At 33.8% G+C, this 25,063-nt stretch overlaps 4 protein-coding genes across 6 annotated transcripts; 2 read left to right on the top strand and 2 right to left on the bottom strand.

Moving 5' to 3' along the window:
• On the bottom strand, nt 84-3,856 carry LOC18603308 (LRR receptor-like serine/threonine-protein kinase FLS2). The gene is made up of 2 exons (XM_018118832.1): nt 784-3,856; nt 84-562 (listed from the first exon to the last, which is right to left on the bottom strand). Exon 1 carries the CDS (start codon nt 3,821-3,823, stop codon nt 788-790), a length of 3,036 nt encoding a protein of 1,011 aa, XP_017974321.1. The 5' UTR covers nt 3,824-3,856; the 3' UTR covers nt 84-562; nt 784-787.
• Nucleotides 14,508-18,612, top strand: LOC18603306 (pentatricopeptide repeat-containing protein At4g02750). The gene is made up of 2 exons (XM_018120275.1): nt 14,508-16,876; nt 18,329-18,612. Exon 1 carries the CDS (start codon nt 14,706-14,708, stop codon nt 16,611-16,613), a length of 1,908 nt encoding a protein of 635 aa, XP_017975764.1. The 5' UTR covers nt 14,508-14,705; the 3' UTR covers nt 16,614-16,876; nt 18,329-18,612.
• On the bottom strand, nt 18,830-21,881 carry LOC18603305. 2 transcript variants are annotated; one of them, XM_018120276.1, is made up of 5 exons: nt 21,616-21,881; nt 21,386-21,514; nt 20,756-20,851; nt 20,561-20,656; nt 18,830-19,820 (listed from the first exon to the last, which is right to left on the bottom strand). In XM_018120276.1, exons 2-5 carry the CDS (start codon nt 21,462-21,464, stop codon nt 19,567-19,569), a joined length of 525 nt encoding a protein of 174 aa, XP_017975765.1. In that variant the 5' UTR covers nt 21,465-21,514; nt 21,616-21,881; the 3' UTR covers nt 18,830-19,566. The 2 variants fall into 2 exon arrangements, with proteins under 2 accessions (XP_017975765.1, XP_007035255.2); XM_007035193.2 differs by having other exon boundaries at nt 21,623-21,881.
• LOC18603304 lies at nt 22,245-25,031 on the top strand. Of its 2 annotated transcripts, none has more exons than XM_018120145.1 (4): nt 22,245-22,596; nt 22,877-23,100; nt 23,764-23,916; nt 24,238-25,031. In XM_018120145.1, the coding sequence occupies exons 1-4, from the start codon at nt 22,457-22,459 to the stop codon at nt 24,942-24,944; spliced, it is 1,224 nt and encodes a 407-aa protein (XP_017975634.1). In that variant the 5' UTR covers nt 22,245-22,456; the 3' UTR covers nt 24,945-25,031. The 2 variants fall into 2 exon arrangements, with proteins under 2 accessions (XP_017975634.1, XP_017975633.1); XM_018120144.1 differs by having other exon boundaries at nt 22,247-22,596; nt 22,872-23,100.

The following is a 25,063-nucleotide window of genomic DNA, read 5'->3' as shown; positions in this document are numbered from 1 at the left end:
TTCTTTTTGTTCTTAAATAATTTTTCATTTCCAAACACAAAGAAGCAATGCCAAATTACTTTTGCTACAAACAACTAAATACTACAAGTTTAAAATCACAACTAAACAAATTAGCAAAAATCTGAAAAGGGGTACAAATGTACATTCCGTGACCTGGTGCAGAAGTGTTGTGAAAAATAAGGAAACAACAGATGGTCTTTTATTCAACATGTGCTCTGTTATGGAGCACTAAAACAGAGACTTAAAAACAGCTTACACACACTATATTACAAACAGAACTTAAACAAGCAATTACATCAGAAGATTCACATAAAAACACTTGTTCTTTGGAGATTAACAAGTGTAAAGCACCATGAAATGGATCCCATGCATACGACCACGTTGAGTCTTCAAACCAGCAAAAACATGCACTGTGGCGCATGAGGTCCAAGTGGATTTCCACGTCACAAGGTCCACTTGGCAAAGCAAGCATTAACTTCAACAAGAAGTTCCCTAGCACAAGAGTCTGCCCTCCAGATGTGGGTCGTCAGAGTTGAAGAACACTACATAACTTTGTTGAACTCTGCGTTGGCATGAGAAGTTCAAAAGAAAGAACAAATATTCATCTGTTAAAACAAGTGATTGTGCAAACTAAATTTACCATAACTCTTTAACTTCTGTAAGTAGAGCAATAAACATGTAATAAAGAAATTAATAATTTTCAATTATATATGAAATTAACTTGTTCATTTAAATCGTTACGTGGTAAACATAAATAGAAATTAACCAGAGACATGTACTTACAAAGTTATCGATTTCCCAAATTTTTTTGAAAAGTGAAGAGTGCATATATGAACCTCCACCGTTGCCTATCAATCACCAAAGGCAAAAACACACTCCAAAAGCCAATCACAAATCCATATGCCATGCCGAACCAGAACCAATCCGTAACAAATCCCTTATCATTTTCTCCTCTTCCATTTCTAGTATTCTGAATTGTACCATTCGCAGAACACTTGTTTGGAAGTGGCAATCCACAGAGTTGGTTGCCAATAAAGTTGGACGGCTCCAAGCTTTGTAACTGAGTGCTCGAAGGAATTTGTCCGATCAAGTTGTTGTAAGACAAGTTCAAGTGGTTCAAAAATGTCAACGTTGAGATGCTTTCAGGAATTGGACCAGACAATTTGTTGAGAGAGAAATCAACCGATTCTAGTGACTTCATCACGCCAATATTTTTCGGTATTGTTCCGGTCAAAAGATTATTTGATAAATTCAATGACCCCAATCCTAATAAGTTTGTTACTTCCACGGGGATTTCTCCTGATAAATTGTTGTTAGAGAAATCTATGCATCTGACCAAGTCAAGAGTTGTGCTATACTCTAGCATTTGACCTTTCATCACAATTGATGCAACAAAAATGCGAGAAAGAATTTGATAGTCTAGGATTTGACCTTTCATCACAATTAACGGAGCAAGAGATGTATAAGTTTCCGTAGTACCGCTGGTTTCTACCATGGCACTAAAGTTACTTAAACATCTTGGTAAACTTCCGAAGAGATCATTATAAGAAAGGTCCAAGACTTGGAGAGAATCCAGAACGCACAATTGATCTGGTATGTACCCTGAAAACTTGTTTGAACGAAGGATCAAGACTTTTAGCTTTGGAAAGCCATGGCCTAGCCATTTAGGGATGTGCCCATGGAATTCATTGTCATCAAAATCAAGTAGCATCAAATTTGTGCAATTTTTCAGTGACAATGGAATTTCTCCGGAGAGGTGGTTTCCATTAAGATGCAATAATTGAAGGGACTGTAAAATTCCTATAGAGTTAGGTATTCTTCCGGTAAGACTGTTGTTATCTAATTTTAAGATCCTTAAGTTTTGCCAATTCATCCAACAATCTGGAATCTCCCCAGACAAAAAATTTTCACCAAGATTAAGAATTTTGATTCTCATGGTCTCCTTCAACTTATAACACAAAAGGTGGAAGAGCGATCCTAACAAAAGATTATTGGAGAGGTCTAGAAAAGACACGTTGGAAGAGACTTGAGGTAATGGACCACTAAAACTATTAAAACTAAGGTCAATGACAGAATCAACAAATGCAGTCCTAGGTATATCAGGAATCTGCCCATGGATTTGGTTGTGAGAGAGATTCAAATAATAAATTTGGAAGGGTGAATTCCAAACCCAACTAGGAATGCTATCCGAAATTCCTGAGTTAGAGATATCTACATATCTTAAATATTTTTGTGAATGAAGCCACAGAGGAAACTGCCGACCTACATGCCAATATCTTAATTTCAAAGTTGTGAGTTGAAAAGGAGGAATCCAATTAGGACGGACTTTTAAAACAAGTGGGGTCCCAGAAGCCAATAACAGTTTCAATTTTGTAAGATTGTCAAAGTGAATTTCTGAAACAACCCCGCTTAATAAATTATGAGAAAAAGAAAATATTTCCAAATTTGCAAGTCGTCCAACTGACTCGGGAAGTTGGCCAGTTAATTTGTTCCGACCAAGAAATAAAACGCTCAAGGACGAAAGTTGTCCTATGGACAACGGAATCGGACCCGAGATTGAGTTATTAAACAAATAAAGTTCTTTCAAATTCTTAAAGTTCACAAGTCGGTTACTTAATTGACCAGAAAGTTGACACCCACTTAAACCCAAGAAAACAAGTTGTTTAGAAACACATCCCGATAAACTTTCTAAAATGTCAGATATATCTTGACTTAAATTCACACCTGAATAATCAATTGATTTTAAGTTACAAAGATTTCCCATTGATCTTGGAATCTTTCCTTCAAGTTCATTCCCTGAGAAGTCAAGGCTAATGGCAGAACTCATGTTTCCTACGGCACTTGAAATTAAACCTTGCAAGTAGTTAAATCTAAGGCTAAGAAATTGAAGAGAGTTAAGATTATACAACCAGTCAGGTATTGAAGAATTAAAAGAGTTATCTGAAAGATCAAGGTGCGTAAGAGAAGTCATGTTTTCAAGGCCATCAAATATACATCCTTGGAAATTATTACCACTCAGATCAAGGGAAACTAGGGACTTGAGCTGAAATATCCAGCTAAAGTCGACCAAGGTATTTTCAAGAGAATTGGAAGAAAGATCGAGAATTGTAAGAGATGACAGATTAAGATTTGCGGGTGGAGGAACCTGAGGAAGTTGACAGCCTGATAAATATAGTTCCTGCAAGGAAGGAAGTGTATTTACCACTTTCAACCAATTGGAAACCTCTATAAGGCTCACATTACTCAAATCAAGGTGTTCTAACGAGGAAAGACCAGACAACCATTGGAGATTGGCAACATAGAGATAACCTTCATCATCGGCAAGATTAAGAATCTGTAAACTCGATAGATTTCCGAGTTGATGAGGAACTAATCCTTTAAATCCAGCGTGAGAGAGATTAAGATATCTTAAACTCTCAATAGAACCCAAGAACTTGGGAATGGGAATACCTTCAAACGCATTGTTGCTTAAGTCCAAATAATTCAAATGCTTCAGCATGAGCAAAGAAGGGTTTATCTTACCTCTTAGCTTTGACCTTTCAAAGGCCTCATAGTCAGCATCACGGGCATAAAGATTTCCCGGAGAAGATAGTGGATTTGTAAGATGGAGTTGAAGCACATGGCCAGTCACATTGTCACAAACAACTCCAACCCAATCACAACAATCTTTATCAACTGTCCAAGAAGCCAACCGATTTGCATGATTTATGAGATCCTGTTTGAACATGAAAAGGGCTTGTCTCTCACTCTCAATACAACCCTCATTGAAACTAATGTTGACAGTAACTAGACTGAAAAACAAAAGCATTAAAATAGTACTCATTGCTCTTCAATTTTATTGATGAAGCAATAAGTTGATGGTAGATTGCTATTTTGTCCCTTAACCTCTATTCATGTACTTAGTATGGGGTAGACACGCCCAAGCTTTTTAGCCTTGATCAAAGAGTCAATGATACTGTTCAAGCCTCAACATCAATGCAAAATTTCCAAGCACATTCTTGCTTCAATTAAACTTGGAATAATTGCATGCTCCATAATGCAAACTTACCATAGCATTATAACACGAAGACAAAGTCAGTGCAAAACATACGAATTTCTGCTGGAAATCACAACAATTTATCATACCTCAGACTGCTTTTTCTTCACATTGGTCCCCCCTTAATCAATTCTCAGAGTCCTGTGTTTTGGTAGAGCGTGGAAAGTAGATCGTTAATTAATTATCAATGCTTGTTATTCACGTTATTAGTATTGATATAGACCTCCGAAATTTCATATATATGATCATCACAATTCAAGCAATGAATGCAAGAATGGTAGTGTAAAATATTTTATAATAGTGATCAAAATATAATTTCACCAAAAAAAGAAATATAAGATCATATACATGAATTCATTTTGAAAAGAAAGTCAAGATTATAACAAACAAAAAATGCGAAAAGGATATCAATTTTGGTTTCGCTTATAAAAGATAATATTAAACAATGACTCCAAATATGAGATGGCAGATGATTTAAATATGAAAAAAAGCATAATGCTAAAACAAGCCTTTGAACTATATTCAAAATTTTTTTATTTTTTTATTAAATCCATCATTAATCATAAAAGCTTATTTGATTTAAAAAATAAAATATAAAAACTTATTTGGTTTAAAAAAAATATAAGTATTTGATTGAACACAATAAAACTATAAAGACTTATTTAAATTTTCTTAAATAGTTTAGACATTTTTTTAAATATTATACCTATAGAAAATAATAAATTACCACCAATGAATTACCCAAAAAAAAAAAAGGGATATCAAGTTTGATTTTGCTTGTAAAAGATAATACCAAACAAATGACTTAAAATTCATTTGCAATTTTTCCATGCATTTCATCAAATCAGTATTCATAAAAAAAAGGGTTATTGTCAATTTAGAATTAATAAAGTTAAATTCCTATAAATTGTGAGAATATGGAAAATCTCAAATTCAACATTATAAATGTAACCCACCAAATCCACCGGCCAGGCCTAAAAGATTTTCCACTAGAGACACTTTTTTAACAAGTCGAACATGTTGAGTAAAATGCTTTGTCCCTTCTTAACCTTTATTTATTTATTTATTTATATACTTTTTGACGACTCTTGACTTTTATTTTGGGGTAGCGGACAGCATTTTCCACAAGAGAGACTTTTGAAAAGCAAAACAGTTTGAACTGTCACTTAACAATATAGCTACAGAGCAGGAGATTGTGATGTTATTGCTTAATTACTCTATTTTCCAACCTTTTGCTTTAAATTTCAAATGCTTGAATGCTTTGTCTCTTCTTAACCTTTACTAGTTTGTCTTTCTTTTTACAATTCTAAAACCTTTTCTGGTACACACCCAAGGTTTTTAGGCTTGATCAAAGAGTACTAAATGATAGTGTTCAAGCTTTAACGTCAGTATAAAATTTCCAACGACATTTTCGCTCCATGATGCAGGCTTACCAAAAGAAGACAAAGTCAACGCAAAACATATATTTTTCTTGCGAAATTCTTAGTTTGTCTTATCTCGGGCTGCTTTTTCTACACGGTAGCCTCTTTTTATCAATTCTCTAAGTCTTGGTCTTGTTCACGTGGACCATAGATTGTTGATTAATTATCAATGCCTTGATGTTCAAGTTATTCGTAAACATATAGTCTTCTAAAATTATATTAGATTAAATATCTAAAAAAGTCTTCAAATTATATCAAGAAAGTCAATTTAATCATATTGATGTGTCATTTTGTTGACGTCAATGTCATGTGACAGATGAAATGAAATAAAAAATTACTTATTAAGAATTGAGTTTTTTCTCTTTTACCTATCCAAATGTCAAAAAATTATTAATTAGAAATCTGAAACAAAAAATTAAAAAAAAAACTAATTGCTTCAATCAGGTTATCAATATTTTTTAACTAATTACCATCTTCTTAATTTGAGTCATCAATCCTAACAAAAAAATATATTCCAACCTTTTTGGTTCGATTCAAGCCATTGGTGCTCACAAAGAAATATTCACTTTCTTCAACATTCTCTCGACCCAACATATCTTATAGTCAGAATATCCTCTCCCTGTTTGCAATACATATTCCTTTTCTAAAATTATTCTTTGGATAGTCTTGAATTTTTTAAAACTGTGAAAGATGTAGAGAGAGAATCTATTATTGACTTTTATCCTCAAAATTGTATTTAGGTATTCTGGTATTTCTCTACATTCTCTAAACCAATGTACCTTATAGTCAGAATGTCTTCTCTATATCTGCAATTCTTATTTTTCTTTTTAAAATTATTTTTTAAGTAGTTTTAAATTTCAAAAACTATGAAAGATGTAGAGCGAGAAACTATTGTTGACGTCCTCTTCTCAAAATTATAGTTGGGTATTCTCGGATTTTACATTCTCAAAATGTGAGGATGTGAAAATCTCAAATTCCACCTTAAAAGTCTAACCCATCAGTCACGCCTAAAACATTTTGCACAAGAGAGACTTTTGAAAAGCAAAACAGTTTGAACTGTCACTTAACAATATAGCTACAGAGCAGGAGATTATGATGTTATTGCTTAATTACTCTATTTTCCAACCGTTTGCTTTCAATTTCAAATGCTTTAATGCTTTGTCTGTTCTAAACCTTTATTAGTTTGTTTTTCTTTTTACAATTCTAAACCCCTTTTTGGTGCACACCCAAGCCTTTTAGGCTTGATCAAACAGTAGTAAATGATAGTGTTCAAGCTTCAACATCGGTATAAAATTTCCAACAACATTTTAGCTCCATGATGCAGGCTTACCAAACGAAGATAAAGTCAATGCAAAACATATATTTTTCTTGCGAAATTCTTAGTTTGTCTTATCTCGGACTGCTTTTTCTACACGTTAGCCTCTTTTTATCAATTCACTAAGTCTTGGTCTTGTTTATGTGTACATAGATTGTTGATTAATTACCAATGCCTTGATATTCATGTTATTCGTAAATATATAGTTTTTCAAAATTATATATATTAGATCAAATATTTAAATAAATCCTCAAATTATATCAAGATAGTTTATTTAATCTTTATCTTTTTATTATGTCAAAATAAATCCCTGAACTCTTATTTTGGGTTAAATAAACCTCTTTCACTAACTATTAATTAAGGAAGTTAGTCAATGTTACTATTAGTAATTTTTTATGCCACGTCATCTACCACGTAGCATATTAATGTGTCATTTTGATGACATTAATATCACATGACAGATGACATGATATAAAAAATTATTAACTAAGAATTGGGTTTTTTCCCTTTTATGTATATAAATATCCAAAAATTATTAGTTAGGGATTTGAAACAAAAAATTAAAAAAAAAACTAATTGCTTCAAATTGATTATCATTATTATTAACTAATAACCATCTTAATTGAAGCCCTAGTTTTTAACAGAAAAACCTAATCCAACTTTTCTAGTTCGATTAAAGTCACTGTTGTCCACAAAGAAATATTCACTTTTTTCAACATTCCTTAAACCCAATGTCTCTTATAGTCAGAATGTCCTTTCTCTATCTGCAATTCCTATTCCTTCTCTAAAAATTGTTCTTTTGGTAGTTTTGAATTTCTTAAAACTATGAAAGATGTGAAGAGAGAATCTATTATTGACTTCTTCTTCTTCTTAAAATCGTATTTGAGTATTCTTGAATTTCTATATACCAATTTTCAATCAAACAACAATAGTTTTAATCGAACTGAAAAAGTTGGATTAGATTTTTTTGTTAGGAAGGATGGTTTTAATTAAGAAAATGATAATTAATTAAAAAACGATTGTAATCGTTTAAAGCAATTACTTTTTTTTTTTAGTTTTTTGTTCCAAATCCCTAACTAATCATTTTTGGATATTTGGATGGATAAAAAGGAAAAAACTCAATTCTTAGTCTACAATTTTTGATGCAACGTGACATTGATATCATCAAGATGACACATCAACATGTCACGTGGCAGATGACGTGGTATAAAAATTTATAGACTATACTGTTGACTAGTCACCTATTAGTGAAGGAGGCTTATTTTAACTTAACATAAGAATTCAATGGTTTATTTGAATGTAATAAAATGATATAAGCTAAATTAACTTTCTTAATATAATTTGAGAGCTTATTTGTATATTTAATCATTATTATATATATTAATATTTTAAAATAATGATGGAAACATAACTTTGCCTAAAAAAATATGAAACCAAACATATTTTAAATATAAAAAATGACGATTTATAATAAATGAAATATCATAAACTTGGTTTTATCTTGTAAAAAATAGTACCAAACAATCCTTGAGGGTGTTGCCTAGTTATTTAATATATTCAACCTGAGGTTCAGTTGTTTGTTTTGCAAATATATATGCTGACCAATTACTGATTGACACGAGTACGATTGTGAACTAAACCCTTTTCTTTTATATTGCACACTCTTTTCTTTTTTATCCGTCTTGTTCACCTTTCTCTTGCTCTCTGGGTTTGGGCATGTTCATTCCTAAACTAAACCCAACTTTTCCTATAAAAGTCGCCAGGCACCTCTCTTTTTCGGCCCCAACATTCGTTCAAAGCAACCAAACATCCACAACAGTCTCCAACCTTAAACCCCACAGCTCCAAAATCTCAAATTTCAGGAAAAATGGGCTTGTCCAACAAGCCCAGAACCTGTTTGACAAAATGCCTCGCAAAAAACGTTGTCACCTGGAATTCAATGATTGGTGGGTATTTTCTCAATGGGTTTTTAAGTAAAGCCTCGGCCTTATTCCATCAAATGCCAGAACGTGATATTTTTACGTATACCACTGTGATATCTGGGCTCATGCATGGTCATGATGTGGTGACGTGGAATGCAATGCTTGGAGGGTATTTTATGAATGGAATGTTGGAGGAAGGGTTGAAGGTGTTTGAGGAGATGCCAGGGAATAATGTTATATCTTGGAACTTGGTGATTGAAGGGCTTGGAACTTGGTAATGGACCACTAAAATTATTAAAACTAAGGTCAATAATGGAATCTACAAATACAGTCCTAGGTATATCAGGAATCTGCCCATGGATTTGGTTGTGAGAAAGATTGAAATATTGAACTTGAAGGGGTGAATTCCAAAACCAACTAGGAATGCTATCTGAATTTCCTGATTTAGAGATCTCTACATATCTTAAATATTTTTGTGAACGAAGCCGCTGAGGAAACTGGCAACCTATACGCAAAGAGCTTAATCCTAACATTATGAGTTGAAAAGGAGGAATCCAATCAGGATGGACGTTTAAAACAAGCGGGTTCCTAGAAGCATATAACCATGTCAATTTTGTAAGATTGTCAAAGTGAATTTCTGAAACAACCCCGCTTAACAAATTATCAGAAATTAAAAATGCTGCCAAATTTGCAAGCAGTCCAACTGACTCGGGAAGGTGGCCTGTTAAATTGTTCTGATCAAGATATGAAACTCTTAAGGACGAAAGTTGTCCTATGACAACAGAATCGGGCCAGAAATTGAGTTATTATACAAAGAAAGTTCCTTCAAATTCTTAAAGTTTCCAAGTCGGTTAATTAATTGACCGGAAAGTTGACACCCACCTAATATCAAGAAATCAAGTTGTTTAGAAACACATCCCGATAAAATTTCTAAAATGTCAGACATATCTTGACTTAAGTTCACATCTGAATAATGAATTGATTTTAAGTTACAAAGATTTCCCATTGATCTTGGAATCTTTCCTTCAAGTTTATTCCCTGAAAAGTCAAGGCTAATGGCAGAACTCATGCTTCCTACGGCACTTGAAATTAAACCTTGCAAGTTGTTAGACCTAAGGCTGAGAAATTGAAGAGGGTTAAGATTATACAACCAGTCAGGAATTGAAGAATTAAAATAGTTATGTGAAAGATCAAGGTGCCTAAGAGATGTTATGTTTTTAAGGCCATCAAATATACATCCTTGGAAATTATTAACACTCAGATCAAGGGAAACTAGGGATTTGAGTTGAAATATCCAGATAAAGTCGACCAAGGTATTTTTAAGAGAATTGAAAGAAAGGTCGAGAATTTTAAGAGATGACAGATTAAGATTTGTGGGTGGAGGAACCTGAGGAAGTTGACAGCCTGATAAATATAGTTTCTGTAAGAAAGGAAGTGTATTTAGCACTTTCAACCAATTGGAAACCTTTGTAAGGTTCACATTACTCAAATCAAGGTGTTCTAACAAGGAAAGAACAGACAACCATTGGAGATTGGCAACATAGAGATAACCTTCATCATTGGCAAGATTAAGAGTCTTTAAACTCGAGAGATTTCCGAGTTGATGAGGAGCTAATCCTTTAAATCCAGCTCGAGAGAGACTAAGGTATCTTAAACTCTCAATAGAACCCAAGAAATTGGGAATGGGAATACCTTCAAATGCATTGTTGCTTAAGTCCAAATAATTCAAATGCTTCAACATGAGCAAAGAAGGGTTTATCTTACCTCTTAGCTTTGACCTCTCAAAGTCTTCATATTCAGCAGGACTGGCATGAGTATCCGGAGTGGATAGTGGATTTGTAAGATGGAGTTGAAGCACATGACCAGTCACATTGTCACAAACAACTTCAACCCAAGCACAACAATCTTTATCAACAGTCCAAGAAGTAGAGCTAGCAATTCGTGTTTTCGTGTCTTAAACGTGTCAGACACGATTAGACACGAAACACGTTAAGGCTAAACACGAACACAATACGTTTAATATTCGTATCTTAAATTTAAAATACGTACACGTACACGTTTAATATACGTGTAACATGACACGACACGATTAACACGTTTTACACGTTTATTAAACATGTTAATATACGACACGACACGATTAATAACACGTTTAACACAATTAAATAAAAATATTTATAATTAAATATAATTTTATTATTTAAATTTAAAATCTATAATTATAAAAATAATTATAACAAAATAATAATAATAATAATAACATCAAATATAATAAAATTTAATATAAATAACATACATAAAATTCATTATCATACGTAAGGTTAAAATACACATTAAATAATTATTAAAAATTATTTATATAAGGTTAAAATAGTTTTTAACTATTAATGTTTAATAGGTTAATAAACGTGTCATGTATACACGTTTAAACACGTATACACATTTAAACACGATAACACGATTAAGAAAACGTGTTTAAACGTGTTTTAAACGTGTTTATCGTGTCTGACACGTTAAGACACGAAAATTTCTGTGTCTTAACGTATCAGACACGATTAGACATGAAACACGTTAAGGGTAAACTCAAAACCTGTTTAACCCATGTATTCTCGTGTCGTGTTAACGTGTTGTGTCCAAAATTACCAGGTCTACCAAGAAGCCAACTGATTAGCATGATTTATGAGATCTTGTTTGAACATGAAAAGGGCTTGTCTCTCACTCTCAATACAACCCTCATTGAAACTAATGTTGACGGTAACTAGACTGAAAAACAAAAGCATTAAAATAGTACTCATAGCTCTTCAATTTTATTGATGAAGTTAGAAGTTGATGGTAGATTGCTATTTATATTACCTTGTCTGAAATAGTACTGTTTCAATTTTTATACAATCATTAAACACGTTTTTTTTTTTAAAAAGAATCGTTAAACACGTTAACAAACTAATTTCATGTAAAGGCTACTAGCTAATATATATATAAGATTTATATTTAATGCACTGACAGTGTATAATTTCTATATACTGTCAATTCACCAAAATGTGTCATTTCATTAATGTGATAAAATAAAAAACTTTTAAGAACTTAAAATTAAACATTAAAAATTTATAATGATTAATTAAATAAAAAATAAAATATTTTCACTTTTTAATCTCTCAACCGTTTTTTTTTCTTGTTCTCTTCTTTTCTATTTCTCTCTAACTCCATCATCTTCTTTTTCTCCTTCTTCCATTAAAATTAAGTTCTACAAAATTCTATAACTTCAAAAGTAATTTTTAGATTATTTTCTTATTCTTTAGATATTGAGAAAATAAGATTCAAATAAATAAATCTTATTAGTATAATTTTATTTAGTCAACAATTTTGCTTATAAAACACAGATTTAAGTCTAAAATTGTTCCTTTTCCATGGGCAGTAGGTTTTTTTTCCCCTTAAAATGCACTCATAAAACTCCAAATCCCTATAAAAATCAAAATTCTTTTGAGGTGTTACTTTACCATTTTACTAAAACCGAAAATGCTAATAAATTTAAATATAAGATGTCAAACTAAATCACATGTTTTTTGGTATTTAAACCAAAATCATTGTTCATATGATATGTTATATAAATGTTTTAATTTTTAACTAAACCTCACGTTTTCAAGATTTTAAATGAAGAACAATTTTTGGCTTAATCCTATTAATTAGAAGCAAAATTGTTAACTTAAAAAAAATTTTGCTTATAAGATTTATATATTTAAATCTTATTTTATTATTTTTTTAAGATATGTTTTCTCAATCTCTTTAAAAAAGAATAAGAAAAGAATCTAAAATTTGCTCTAGAAGTTGTAGAATTTTGCAAAACTTAATTTTAATGGAAGAAGAGGAGAAGAAGATGATGGAGTAGGAGAAAGAGAAAAGATGAGAACAAGAAAGAGAACATCTTAGAGAGATAAAAAAGTGAAAATATTTTTTTTTGTTTAATTAATTATTATAAACTTTTTAATATTAAATTTTTAATCCTTAAAAATTTTTTACTTGACCTCATTAATGAGGTGTCATATCCTGGTGAGCTGACAGTGTATAAAAACTATACACTGTCAGTGCATTAAATATTAACCCATATATATATAATTGCAATCTTCCAAAATTAAAAATATTGAGAATTTTGGATGACATTTTTCTTTAAACTACCATGGTTTAGTGATGGTTTCGCTCATCATCTGCAGCGTGCTGCTATATTTAGTTTTTCTCAAGGTCTTTCTATCAACGTTAATACTGCATTCGATCCAGTCGATCTTCATTGGAAACTAGTGCTATTGCCAATTTACAATTAATAAATTAATTTCTTATAAATTGTGAGGATATGAAAAATCTCAAATTTAACATTGAAAATCTAATAACGTGTAAAACATTTTCCACTAGAGAGACTTTTATAAAAGTAGTAGCAACAGCAGGAAATTATGATGCTATTGCTTTGTCCAATTAACCTTTATTTATATACTTAAATTATGATGTTATTGCTTTGTCCAATTAGCCTTTATTTATAAACTAGTATGGGTAGACACGCCCAAGCTTTTTAGCCTTGATCAAAGAGTCAATATTAAAAATCTCAAATTCCATCAACATTAAAAATCTAATGCATCAAATCCACCGGTCACGCCTAAAAGAGTTTCCACTAGAGACCTTTCTTAAAAAGTCAAACATGTTTGAGTAAAATACTTTGTCCCTTCATAATCAGGGGCAGAGTTTGTCAATTTTTATTGAAAGGCCAAAGATGAAGAAGAATAAAAATTTAAAATTTTCAAAATCAATACATTGCATATAAACAATAATCAAAAGATTCATAATAGATAATAATTTTATATGACAAATAAATCAAAAGGAATAAGAAAGAAAAACTTAAAAAAAGTTGTGCTCCACAATGTTTTCTAAATTCATAAAATATAATGCATAAAATATAAATAGTTAAATACAATATATAAAATTTCACACGATACTTAAATAATATAGATAGAAAGAAAAAGATAAAAAAAAACTTTACTTTATCTAAGTTCACAAGATCATAAATCTCTCTTTTAAAGAATGAAGTGTGTTTCAGTAGTTAATTACATAAGAAGAGGTAAAGTAAAATAAAAGAGAAAGGGAAAAAGAAAGAAATGGAGAAAGAGGTGTGAATAAACTTAAATTTGGATAATGTTGATTAGGGCTTGTAGAATCATTTTATTATTTATTATTTATATTAATTATTAAATAAAAAATTTATTTTGAGTAGCATTAAAAATATATAATAAATAAAATATTTCAAAAATTTTAAAGGAACCACAGTCTCTATAAATATACTACACTTTAATATTATTAAATATATAAATATAATAATTAAAAATTTTCAAAAATTTTGAATTATTACTGCATTTTACAACCTCTTGCTTTGAATTTCAAATGCTTAATGCTTTGACTCTTCTTAATCTTTATTAGTTTGCTTTTCTTTTTACAATTTCAACCCTTTTTTGTTGCACACCAAAGCCTTTTAGACTTGATCAAAGACTAAATTAATGATAGTGTTCAAGCTTCAACATCACTATAAAATTTTCCAACATCATTTTTGCTCCATGATGCAGACTTACCAAAAGCATTATAAGATGAAGACAGAGTCAATGCAAAACATAATCTTTTAAAATTATATATATGCTAATTATTTTTAAAATACGAAATCAAACATAATTTAAATATAAAAATTGACGATTTATAATAAATGAAATATCTAAATTTGATTTCATTTTATAAAAAATAGTACCAAACAATGACTTTCAATCTATTTCCAGTCCTGACTTTCCTTGAGGTTGTTCTTTAGACATTTAACATACTCAACCTGAGGTTCAGTTGGTTGTTTTGCAAATATATATTCTAACCAATTACTGATTGACACGAGTACGGTTGTGAAGGTGAGCACATAGGATCATTAGTCCACCTTACTATTCCACCAATTTTTTTATTAATCCTGTTTACCTGTCTCTTGCCCTCTGGTTTTGGGCATGTTCATACCTAAACTAACGCTAACTCTTCCTATAATACTCGCCAGACACCTCTCTTTGTCAGCCCCAACATTCTTTAAAGCCAACCAAACATCCACAACAGTCTCCAACCTTAAACCCCACAACTCCAAAATCTCAAAATTCATGAAAAATGGGCTTATCCATGAAGCCCAGAACCTGTTTGGCAAAATGCCTCACAAAAACGTTGTCACCTGGAATACAATGATTCGTGGGTATTTTCTGAATGGGTTTTTAAGTAAAGCCTTGGCCTTATTCCATCAAACGCCAGAACGTGACATTTTTACGTACAACACTGTGATATCTGGGCTCATGCATGGTGGTGATGTGGACGGTGCAAGGGGAGTTTTTGAAGGGATGGCTTGTAGAGATGTGGTGACGTGGAATGCAATGCTTGGAGGGTATTTTATGAATGGAATGTTGGAGGAAGGGTTGAAGGTGTTTGAGGAGATGCCAGGGAAAAATGTTATAACTTGGAACTTGGTGATTGAAGGGCTTGTGAAGTGTGAAAAGTTTGATTTGGCTGAGGAGTATTTTAAAAGAATGAGTTATAGAGATGTTGCTTCTTGGACTGTTATGATTTCAGGGCTTGCAAAAGCGGGAAGGATGGCCGAAGCTTGTAAATTGTTTGAAGAGATGCCAGTAAAGGATGTTCGTGCATGGAATGTGATGCTAGATGGTTTTGTAGGCTTTGAGTGTGTTGACAAGGCAGAAATTTTGTTCCAGGAAATGCCTGAGAAGGATTTGGATTCATGGAAATTATTGCTGAGTGGATTGGTTACAAGTAGACGGTTAGTAGATGCTTTGCGTTATTTCATGGAAATGCCTATGAAATGTTGTAAAACATTAAACTCAATCTTGTTGGGGTTGATAAGAAATGGACTTGTTAAGGAAGCTCATGCATTTTTGGAGAAACAACCGTATAATGATGTTGTTTCGTGGACAAATGTAATTGTTGGATATTTTGAAATAGGTGAGGTTAGGAGTGCGATTAAAGTTTTCAAATTGATGCCAATTCAAGATGTAACTGTGTGGAATGCCATGATATGTGGGTTGGGAGAAACTGATTATGGTGAAGAAGGTTTTAAGATTTTCATCAGAATGAAAGAATCAGGTTTCTCCTCTGATGAAGCTACATTTACTAGTATATTAACCATTTCTTCGAATTTGCCAAGCTTAGACCTTGGGAAGCAGAGTCATGCACAGGTAGTTAAGTCAGGTTTAAATAATTTCACTGCAGTTTCTAATGCATTGGTCACTATGTACGAAAGATGTGGTGACTTGCACTCTGCTTTGCGGGAGTTCTTTAACATGCCGAGCCATGATGTTATTTCTTGGAATTCTATAATATGTGGATTTGCTCACCATGGAAATGCTGAAAAAGCTCTCAAGATGTTTGAGCTTATGAGATTAACTGATATTAAGCCTAATCAAATAACTTTTATCGGTGTTTTATCTGCCTGTAGCCATGCTGGGCTGGTAGACCAAGGTAAATACTACTTTGATTATATGAAAAACAAATGCTCTCTTGAGCCAACAACTGAGCATTATACTTGCATTGTTGATCTGTTGGGGAGATTTGGACTCATAGATGAGGCAATGAGTTTTCTTAATCAAATGAGAGCAGACGGAATTGAAGTTCCAGCTAGTGTTTGGGGAGCTTTGCTTGGAGCCTGCAGAATCCACCATAACATCAAGGTGGGTGTGATAGCTGCTGAAAGAGTTTTAGAAATAGAACCTCATAACTCTGGTGTATACTTAATTTTAGCAGAAATGTATCTTTCCTGTGGACGAGGAGAAGACGCTGAGAGCATTCGAGCACGCATGGAGGAGAAGGGAGTTAGGAAGCAACATGGGTGTAGTTGGGTTGAGGCAAACAACAGTGGCTAACCACATATTAGATATTTCTTTCTGGAGACAGTCGCAGTTCACACCTTGAGTTCAGCAGAATCTTGTGTTTTAAGACTTGCTGCACTGTCAGATAGACCCTGAAGAATCTTAAGTCGGATTCTGCTAATCACGGATGAAGTTATATTGCCACCGTGGAAAGAACTAAATATAACACAAGCTGACAAGGCTGTCAACCTGTGGCCGAAATCGGTTTGCTGGGGAGACTTGGGCTGTGCCCTTCACGTTCCACTACAAGGAATCAGGTTCAAAAGTTTTTATGAAACAGCATATATATGACACTATACATATAGTTTTAGGAATGAAAATAATTAATTATTATTTACACTTGGTGAAAAGTTGTAGAAGAGGTAATGTAATCTCTTTGTTTAAAGATTTCCCAAACAAGCAGGAATATCTACGAAGTGTGAGGAAGACTATATATTCCATTTGTCTAGAAGAATTAGGTGCCACCCCAGAAGTCAGAAGGATAAAAGGTGCTAGGATTATGAACATGTTCAACTAAAGATCATAACAAATGGGATTATTTTGCCCATTATTGGATGGCCGTTCGAGTCATTTTGCACATTTTGGTGTGTTCCTAGACATGCAAGTTTCTTAGAACAACTTGGAAATGATCGGCTGACTCAATAATCACGTTATTACGTGACATAACCTTTCATATAGATAAACTCAACAATCCAATAGTCACATAACCTTGTGATTAGAGATGTTCTTCCAATAGTCATATTATTGGAAGATACCCTTGCAAACTTGAAAATACATCAACAAAATTTTTAAACATAAGAATTTATATGAAAAAAAAAATCTGAAAATGTCATATCACAAGTTACAGTCAACACGTAACCAAAAAAATAAGGGTGTCGATCTAGAAGAGTTTAGAAAGATTTTAAATCTTGAGGATGCTGTACCCTACTACTTTGGTAGGTTTTTATATTCAATTTCTCCATTGTTAATGTATGTATACGCCTCCAAACCCCAAAGGCTAACTCACACACACTCAAGCATTTCCTAGACAAAAGCTAGCATAAGATTTTTGTGATTGAGTACTGTCAAAGATGGCCAAATTTTCTTTTACTTACTTTCGAATCCTTGCCCTCCTTGTCAATGGTTTGTTTTCTTTTCTTTTATCCCTCTCCAACTCTTACTTATTTGAGTTTGAAACTTAGTAATTTTTTGTTTTTTCATTTGATCTCTTATTACATTTTCTCGCAACTATGTCAGTGGTACCTTAAAACTGATGCACAAAAACCATACCAAGAGACATTGTATCCATCCAACTGCATCCTTGAGGATTGTCAAAAGAAGTGCCTGGAAGCTCATATCCATATTTGCTTCATATCTGTTGATTTTTCTTTCATATTTTGACAAATTTACTTCATATCAATCCCACAATTCCTTGGATTTATTTCTCTCAATAGGAATTCTAAAAGCTTTATGTAATTGCTAAATGCTTATGCAAAATTATAGGGTCAACATTGAAATTGCTTTGTCATGGCTAAGTCATATCCTCTCACTCGTATTCTCGTCCTTACTCTCTTTTTTACTGGTCTGTTTTGTTTATTCCTTCTAACATCCAAGTATTTGATTCAATGATCATCCATTTTAATCAAAGAGTTCAGTTAAAATCCTTATGATTTTATTTTTTTACTTGGGGTTTGAAACTTAATTTGTTTGTTTGATTTTTGTTCTTGCAGTTGTATCAATGGCACCACAGATTGACGCACAGAAGAGATGTGTAGAGATCTTGGATCCAAACCGTTGCGACCTTAATGAATGTGGAGCTGTGTAATAAGCGGCACAATGGACAACAAGGTACAGGTCAATGCTTTGAGAATGGAGGCACTCCTCTGAACCCAACTTTCGGGTGTCGCTGTTTTTATAACTGTGTTGTTTGATTTTTTTTGTTTCTCGTCTTCATATGATGTACTTCTAAGCAAGGAGGAGACAGTTAATAAAACGTGAACTGGTTTCATTCCTCTGTTACTTTCATCTTATTCGACAGGATTTTGAGAAAAAACAGTTGATGCCAAGCAATGCTCTAAATGAACCCCAAGAATCTAAGATGAAAACTGAAAAAGAGGTAAAGTAGCTCTGGTTGCTAAAACCACACAACAGATGTCTAGACCACATGGTTCTATTCTGCTTCAACATTCAAACAAATCTCAATCTAAAACAAAAACAAGAACACGGGTATATGCTCATAAGTAGACTTGTATAATGATGTATTAACATGAGTGATCCGGCCGCAAGCATGGCCTATAAAATAGTTGAGCAAGAACTGGAACAAGAAACCCTCAGACTGTAGCTTGGCCTAAACACAACAGAGCAAAGATTGTCATGATCCGACCTTAAGCTTGCTAGATGGAATCACTAGAACAGTTTAGCCATGGAACCTAAAAATGGGAAAACAGCAAACAACAATCTCAACAGCAAAGGTGCATCACTTATATTTCCTTTTGTACTCAACTTGCCCTTCTCGTTTGTTGTCTTTTTTGAGCTACTTGCCATTGTTGATGACATTCTTATCGATCCCATTCCATCTAGCTCATCCCATCCAACAAAGCTGGGTGCATCTTGGCCACCCTCATTGACAGAACCATCATCACTAACTACTCATGATTGATAACCCTTCATTCCCTTTCTGCTCTTTTAACATTTTTTACTGTGCATGGGGGTGTATTTTTTGTTTTTTTCCTCAATAACTCTGTATGAACTCTGTAAGATATCCTTTCTCAATAACTCTGTTGTGTTAAAGACAAGTAGAAGCTTGTCACAAGGAATATGCTGTTTGCATACTAGAAAAAAAAATCAAAAAGAAGGTTAAGTAAAAAATAAATAGAAAAACCAAAAAAAAGGTTGTTACTCTGATTGAAGACTATCAGCTTCAAGTAAGTGTATAGGCCCAGTGGAAAATGCTCATACACCTAAGTTTCTATGGATCTTGCCAGCTTGGCCTTTCAGTTCTATGGTGTCTTCTCTGACTTGAAACTGTTGTTCCTGACCCTTTCTTTGGTTTAATTTCAAAATTACTGTCAGCATCATCCTTGGACTTTCTAGTCTTCACAGAACTTCTAGCAAAGATATGGCTTCGGGTTGTGTGTCTGTTTTGAACTGTAAGATGATTCTTCAAAGCTGCACAATGTTCCCCTTTAATCCTGTTATTATGCCCAATCACTGCATCGTTCTCTAAATAAAAAATTTCAGAAAGGCATGAGTTAGAGAACTTCATGGTATGTACACAGAAAAGTGAAAACACATCAAGTAAATGTTGCAGCAATTTTTGAGTAATGAATCAGAAAAGTAATTATTTGTTGTTTCTGTGTCCTTCATCTCAGCCAAATAAACATCATTACATTCAAGAAAAACCATAAAATGTGAGTCCTTCATCTAAAAGAATCATCATATAGATTATTTCATGATACTACAGGTAGCCCAGGGCTCCACCTGCAGTTATTTTTCTACTTAATGCATTAAGTTTTCTAATGATGCTGCAAAGCCTTTTTTCATAGACCGATTCGTTCATTTCAAAGCACTAGAATAAACTACGCTAACACTATAGATAGCAAATCATCACTTAAATTGTATCCTGTTATTTTTCTGAGACTTTAATATGATTTGTTCATTTTAAGCAATAGCTTCAAAGACCCAAGGACAGGAAATGACCACTATCCGTGTGTAAAGAAGTGATTATCAGCAAAAATCTATCTTCTAATGGATGAAATGAGCAAGAAAAGTTTTAACCTCTATCCTATCATCAATAACAGTATGAGCATCAAAAAACATTGCAGCATACATTTCAGAGCCTCAAATACAAGATAAATGTTTCTTGTAGCCACAGTGCCATACAGCACAAAAAACTTCGATTCTGTTGAAGGAAGAAAAGAAAGTCTAAAGTTCCATCTAATAGTGAGCTAAAATGTAATTACCAGGGCTAGATATGACAGCCCGAGGGCGTGGAGTCAAACTGACTCTAATATTTGGTCTATCCTCCTCATCAGTTGCTTTATTGTTCTTCTCTGATTCTGCAAATCAAGTAGACTAGATTAAATGAATTCAAAAATCTTGTACTGAAGCAAATTAGACAGTTGCATAGAACGAGTAGCATGAGGGCAAATGTCTACCTGCAGGTGCAGAATCTGAAGGCTTCTCTACTTCTGGTACATAAGACTCTGGAATTCTTGCTTTAGCAATCGGAGAAACATCCTGGGGTGTTTTCACTGTCAATAATTAAATAAGCTATTATGACCATATACCAACCGATCATCAACAGATTGAAAAGAAGATTCATCATAGCTTTAAAATGTTCTGAAAGTAAGCATATCGACATCATTATTGAAATTTAGCATGGGAAAGTTAAAAGCTTGAAACATGTAGGGAACTTCTAATCATTACTACAGGTTTTATGAGGAGATCAAACATATGATTATGATCATCCCTCAAACTTTATCCTTAAACAAAAAACTCTTTAAGCAGGCATCTTTTGCTTTAGGTAACAAACATGATTATATATATCAATCAACAAATTAGAATCTTTTTCTGTTATGGTCATAGATAGATGTCTTCAAAAAGTAGAACTTCCAAACTTTGACCAAATATCAAATTAATCAGAAAAATGATCAAATACCCCCCACCCCCGGAAAGCCAAATATGTTGACAAATGCATATCCAAATTTTAAAGGAACCTGATTTACAGAACAATAAAAACTTTAAGAAAGGATGAAACAGAAAAGCACCAGCAAAGCAGAGAATACCTGGAAAATAAGAATCAAGCATGGAGAGAAACAGAACATCCTTCAAAGACAATACAGAGCTTATCTTGTAATCATGCATAGCATATTGATCATCTTGGCCTTGTTCTTTCACCTTCACCCTTGGATACACTAGAAAATTTCCAAACAATAACAAAACCCCATCTCAGAACAAAATCAAACTATCAATAATCAAATCTGCAAGAGAGTTTAAAAATGAAAAGAAAAAAAACCACCAACTTGTTTTTATCTGGTTTGACTTGTGAGAGCTTATTCTGCTGAATCTAACTGGCGGGTGTTTCCGTTTAGAGCTTATCAATTAATCAAACAACAGACGACAAAAATTGAAATTTAACGGTATCCAAAGGATCTTTTGTTCTTATTTGGGGGAAGGGAAAAAGAAGTTTGAAACAACTTGGTTTTCCGATGTTGCAATGAATCACCGGGGTTTGGTCAACTTTGTGTCTTATACGTTTAAATGAGAGAAAGCATCACGTTTTTGTGTTGGGAAATGGGGGGAGTTTTGTTGAGTTCAGTCCGGTCGAGTCGAGTTGTCGAATAAGCAAATGCTAAATGGGACCCATTACCATATTTTTGTCAGCCGTTGGGTTTGATACTCTGATTTCAGAATCGGATACGCCTGCCTAAGTTGACCTTTCCATGTTCAATGGCTCTCTCTCTTTCTTGGCTTTCTGTTCTGTTTTCTGTCCCTTGGGCCTTGGCTTCTACTTAGAGGCCACATCTCCATTGCTCCCGGTGTGGCACACGCGCGGAAAGACCTTGTGTGGCATAATTTTAATTACCCAAATAAAAAAGAAAAAAAATTCAAACTGTTTCTGCTTAATAACGGCTAAAATAAATTACCACGGTTTAACTTCTACAGTGGCCATTGTCTTGTGAAGAAGCTGGTCTAAAACCTTAGTAACTTCAGGGTTTAAGCCCTAGTAGAACTTGGCAGAATCAGGGTTTTTCTTCTTACTGTTGATTCTTTATTAATGTGGAGGAGAGCGGGGTTGAGCTGGAGATGGAATATGCACCGGCGGTTGTGCACGGCGGCACCACGCCAAATAGTGGATGAAGGTGACTGGTTTTACTCCTCTGAATGGTGGGGGTCCGAATCCGAGTCCGAATTCAATGGAAACACCGTCTATCGCACCGTCTCCGAGAAAGGGAACGGCGTTGTCTCGGTCCTCGCTTACCCTTCTTCTAGACCGGTCAGTTTCTTCACAGCCCTTTCACTTTTTTCCTCATTTTTGCATCAACTTTGATTGGTTTCGGAAATCTTTTTTGGGTTTTCAATTGTTTTAGATATGCAAATTCTCTACCATTTTCTTCTCGGGTTTGAGTACAGTTAATTAATTTCTTTCGGTGGGAGTACTTAGTAATTTGAAGCTTTAAGCTGCTGCTGCTGCGAAATTCTTTTCTACATAGTGAATTGGTCGCTTTGATATAGAGAATAGATGATAAGTTGCGTTTTAAGCTTTTGCAGAACAGAGTTTACTGGCCAGAAACAGAGAAGTGGCTTCAGCAAAGATATGCAAAGATTGATCCAGGTTATGAACAGAATGGACATTTTAGAATACTTGGATATCAATGGCGTGTCCTTCGCTTTAATGATAATACTCGCCAAAGTACAGTTAAAATAATGGCTGCTTACCGGGAAACTGAACCTGGCTCTATATGCATCATGCAGCTGGCACAATGCCTGGCTATTCCATGTAAATTGCTCCTCTAGTTCTTTTTTTAAATTTGTCATTTGTCTAATGTTTCTTCCAAAGATCTAGTTGGTGGGTGAAGTTTCATATTATTTTCATTCTCATACATTTGATGCTCTTATGTATCCAGTCTTGTGTTTGCTATAGAATTTTGTTGGGCCTCACGAATCTTAACTCTGATGGTAGCTCTTCAGGATAGGCACTTTGTTATTATATCTCCCTTTGAGTTTATACTACCTTTTCTATATTTCCTCATCTCTTTTGAGTAGCTTATCTGTCAAAAAAGGAATATTGCTTCCTCTTCAGTATCTTCTAATCTCTTTTGACCACTTTAGGACAGGGTGAGCTCTTTCATATCTACTTAGCTGTCTTTATTAACATCTACATCAATAAAAGGATGCTGGGAGGAATAAGCGGTGTGTTCGAGTGAAAGATTAAGGATTTCATAAGTTATAAGTTTCTACCAATTTCTATATTTATTGGAATAAACCACTGTACTAACTCAAATTGTCACACATGCATCCACACACCATCTTTTGTGAACTAATAGTATGTATCTTCTTAAGATGTAAGCTAGATTGCTGGCACAGTATGTATGTATTCTTCCTCTTGCATTTTAATGTTTGCTTAACTAATCTTATGATACATTTGATGGTACTGTTGCAGATGTCAAGAGTATGGTGTCACTTGGATTGTCTACTATAGTATCCTCTAATTACGATCTAATGGCAGCAGTAAATGGGAAGAAAAGGATGCATATTCTATGCATTGGTCATGGTGGGGGAAGCTTGCCATTGTTTCTGGCTAGTAAAATTCAAGGTAGAAGTTAGCTTTTCGTTTATAAACCTGTTTGCTAGCTCAGTATTGATGGTAAGTGAAAATTTTCTTCTTATGAGCAAGAAAAAAATTCAATCAATTAATGTGCACCAAAGACACAGAATCCTCATACTCGAAGTATTAGACACCACTTATCTTCTCATTTAAGCCATGTATTTGGTTAATACTTTCCTCAAGTAAGGTATTCCTTAGTCTAAGAGGAAAACAAATAATTCGGTTTTCTAGATGTCCTACTGAATTGATTGAGGTAAATCATTGGCATGCATCCACATCAACTGACCTTAGATTCTCTGCTTCTTCCAGGTGCTGTGATCCATGCAGTTGAAATTGACCCCATTGTAATTACAGCATCAGTCCAAGCAATGGGCTTTCCAGCTTTTTCTGTCATGACCCCATCAGGCAAACGTGCCTTGTCAAAACCTGATATTATTAATGAAGTAATGTGGAAGGGCATCCATGAGAGGCTCTACCTCTACGAATCAGATGCTGAGAAGTTTGTCGTAGAGAACAACAATCTGTATGATATCATCTTCATTGATGCTTATGATGGCGATGACATCTTCCCTAACAAGCTATGGGATCCACATTCCCCCTTTCTCAAGTCTCTCAGTGACCAACTCCACCCCAAACATGGCACTGTGGTGGTGAACCTCCATGCTGACACCAATATCTCAAACCCCAACGAATCCGTTTCATACTTCTACCAGCGTATTCTGCCAGTAGGAAAGTATGTCTCCAGGGTTTGCAAAGCATACAAGGATGTCCTCATCGGGAACGAACAAACAAGCAGCAATGGGAAAGCCGGGAGTGGTATAGGATTCACTATATCAGTACCTTGGGTGTGCAACACATCTCTAGTTGTGTGCAGAGGATTCGGGTTGAGTAGTGGACTTGTTAACAGGGATATGGTAGTGAATACTCTCATATCCAAATCTGTTAAAGTAGACCATATGTTAGACTTACCCTTCTCATGCTTGCAGTATATAAAGAGAGATTTTACACTCGTTTGAGTAAAGTTTGGGTGGAGGCAAATCCAAAATGCCCATTACAAGACATTGTGAATGTGGAAAACAGGCAAAGGAGCAAAATTTTATTTATTTATTTTTTTTATAAGCCATAAGTATTTCAT

The sequence above is a fragment of the Theobroma cacao genome, chromosome 4 (assembly GCF_000208745.1).
Source record: "Theobroma cacao cultivar B97-61/B2 chromosome 4, Criollo_cocoa_genome_V2, whole genome shotgun sequence".
Classification (NCBI taxonomy): Eukaryota; Viridiplantae; Streptophyta; class Magnoliopsida; order Malvales; family Malvaceae; genus Theobroma; species Theobroma cacao.
Note: the sequence above shows the minus strand (reverse complement) of the source record. Positions and strands in the feature narration are given on the sequence as shown.

Bases quoted from the DNA above. Each gene is read 5' to 3' on its own strand.
- LOC18603308 (XM_018118832.1), bottom strand. From the start codon at position 3,823: ATGAGTACTATTTTAATGCTTTTGTTTTTCAGTCTAGTTACTGTCAAC.
- LOC18603306 (XM_018120275.1), top strand. From the start codon at position 14,706: ATGTTCATACCTAAACTAACGCTAACTCTTCCTATAATACTCGCCAGA.
- LOC18603305 (XM_007035193.2), bottom strand. The intron at 20,852-21,385 runs GTATTCTCTGCT...AATTATTGACAG, and splicing joins GCTTGATTCTTATTTTCCAG to TGAAAACACCCCAGGATGTT. The intron at 19,821-20,560 runs GTAATTACATTT...TTTTTTATTTAG, and splicing joins GGCTGTCATATCTAGCCCTG to AGAACGATGCAGTGATTGGG.
- LOC18603304 (XM_018120144.1), top strand. From the start codon at position 22,378: ATGTGGAGGAGAGCGGGGTTGAGCTGGAGATGGAATATGCACCGGCGG. The intron at 22,597-22,871 runs GTCAGTTTCTTC...AAGCTTTTGCAG, and splicing joins CTTACCCTTCTTCTAGACCG to AACAGAGTTTACTGGCCAGA. The intron at 23,101-23,763 runs GTAAATTGCTCC...GTACTGTTGCAG, and splicing joins ACAATGCCTGGCTATTCCAT to ATGTCAAGAGTATGGTGTCA.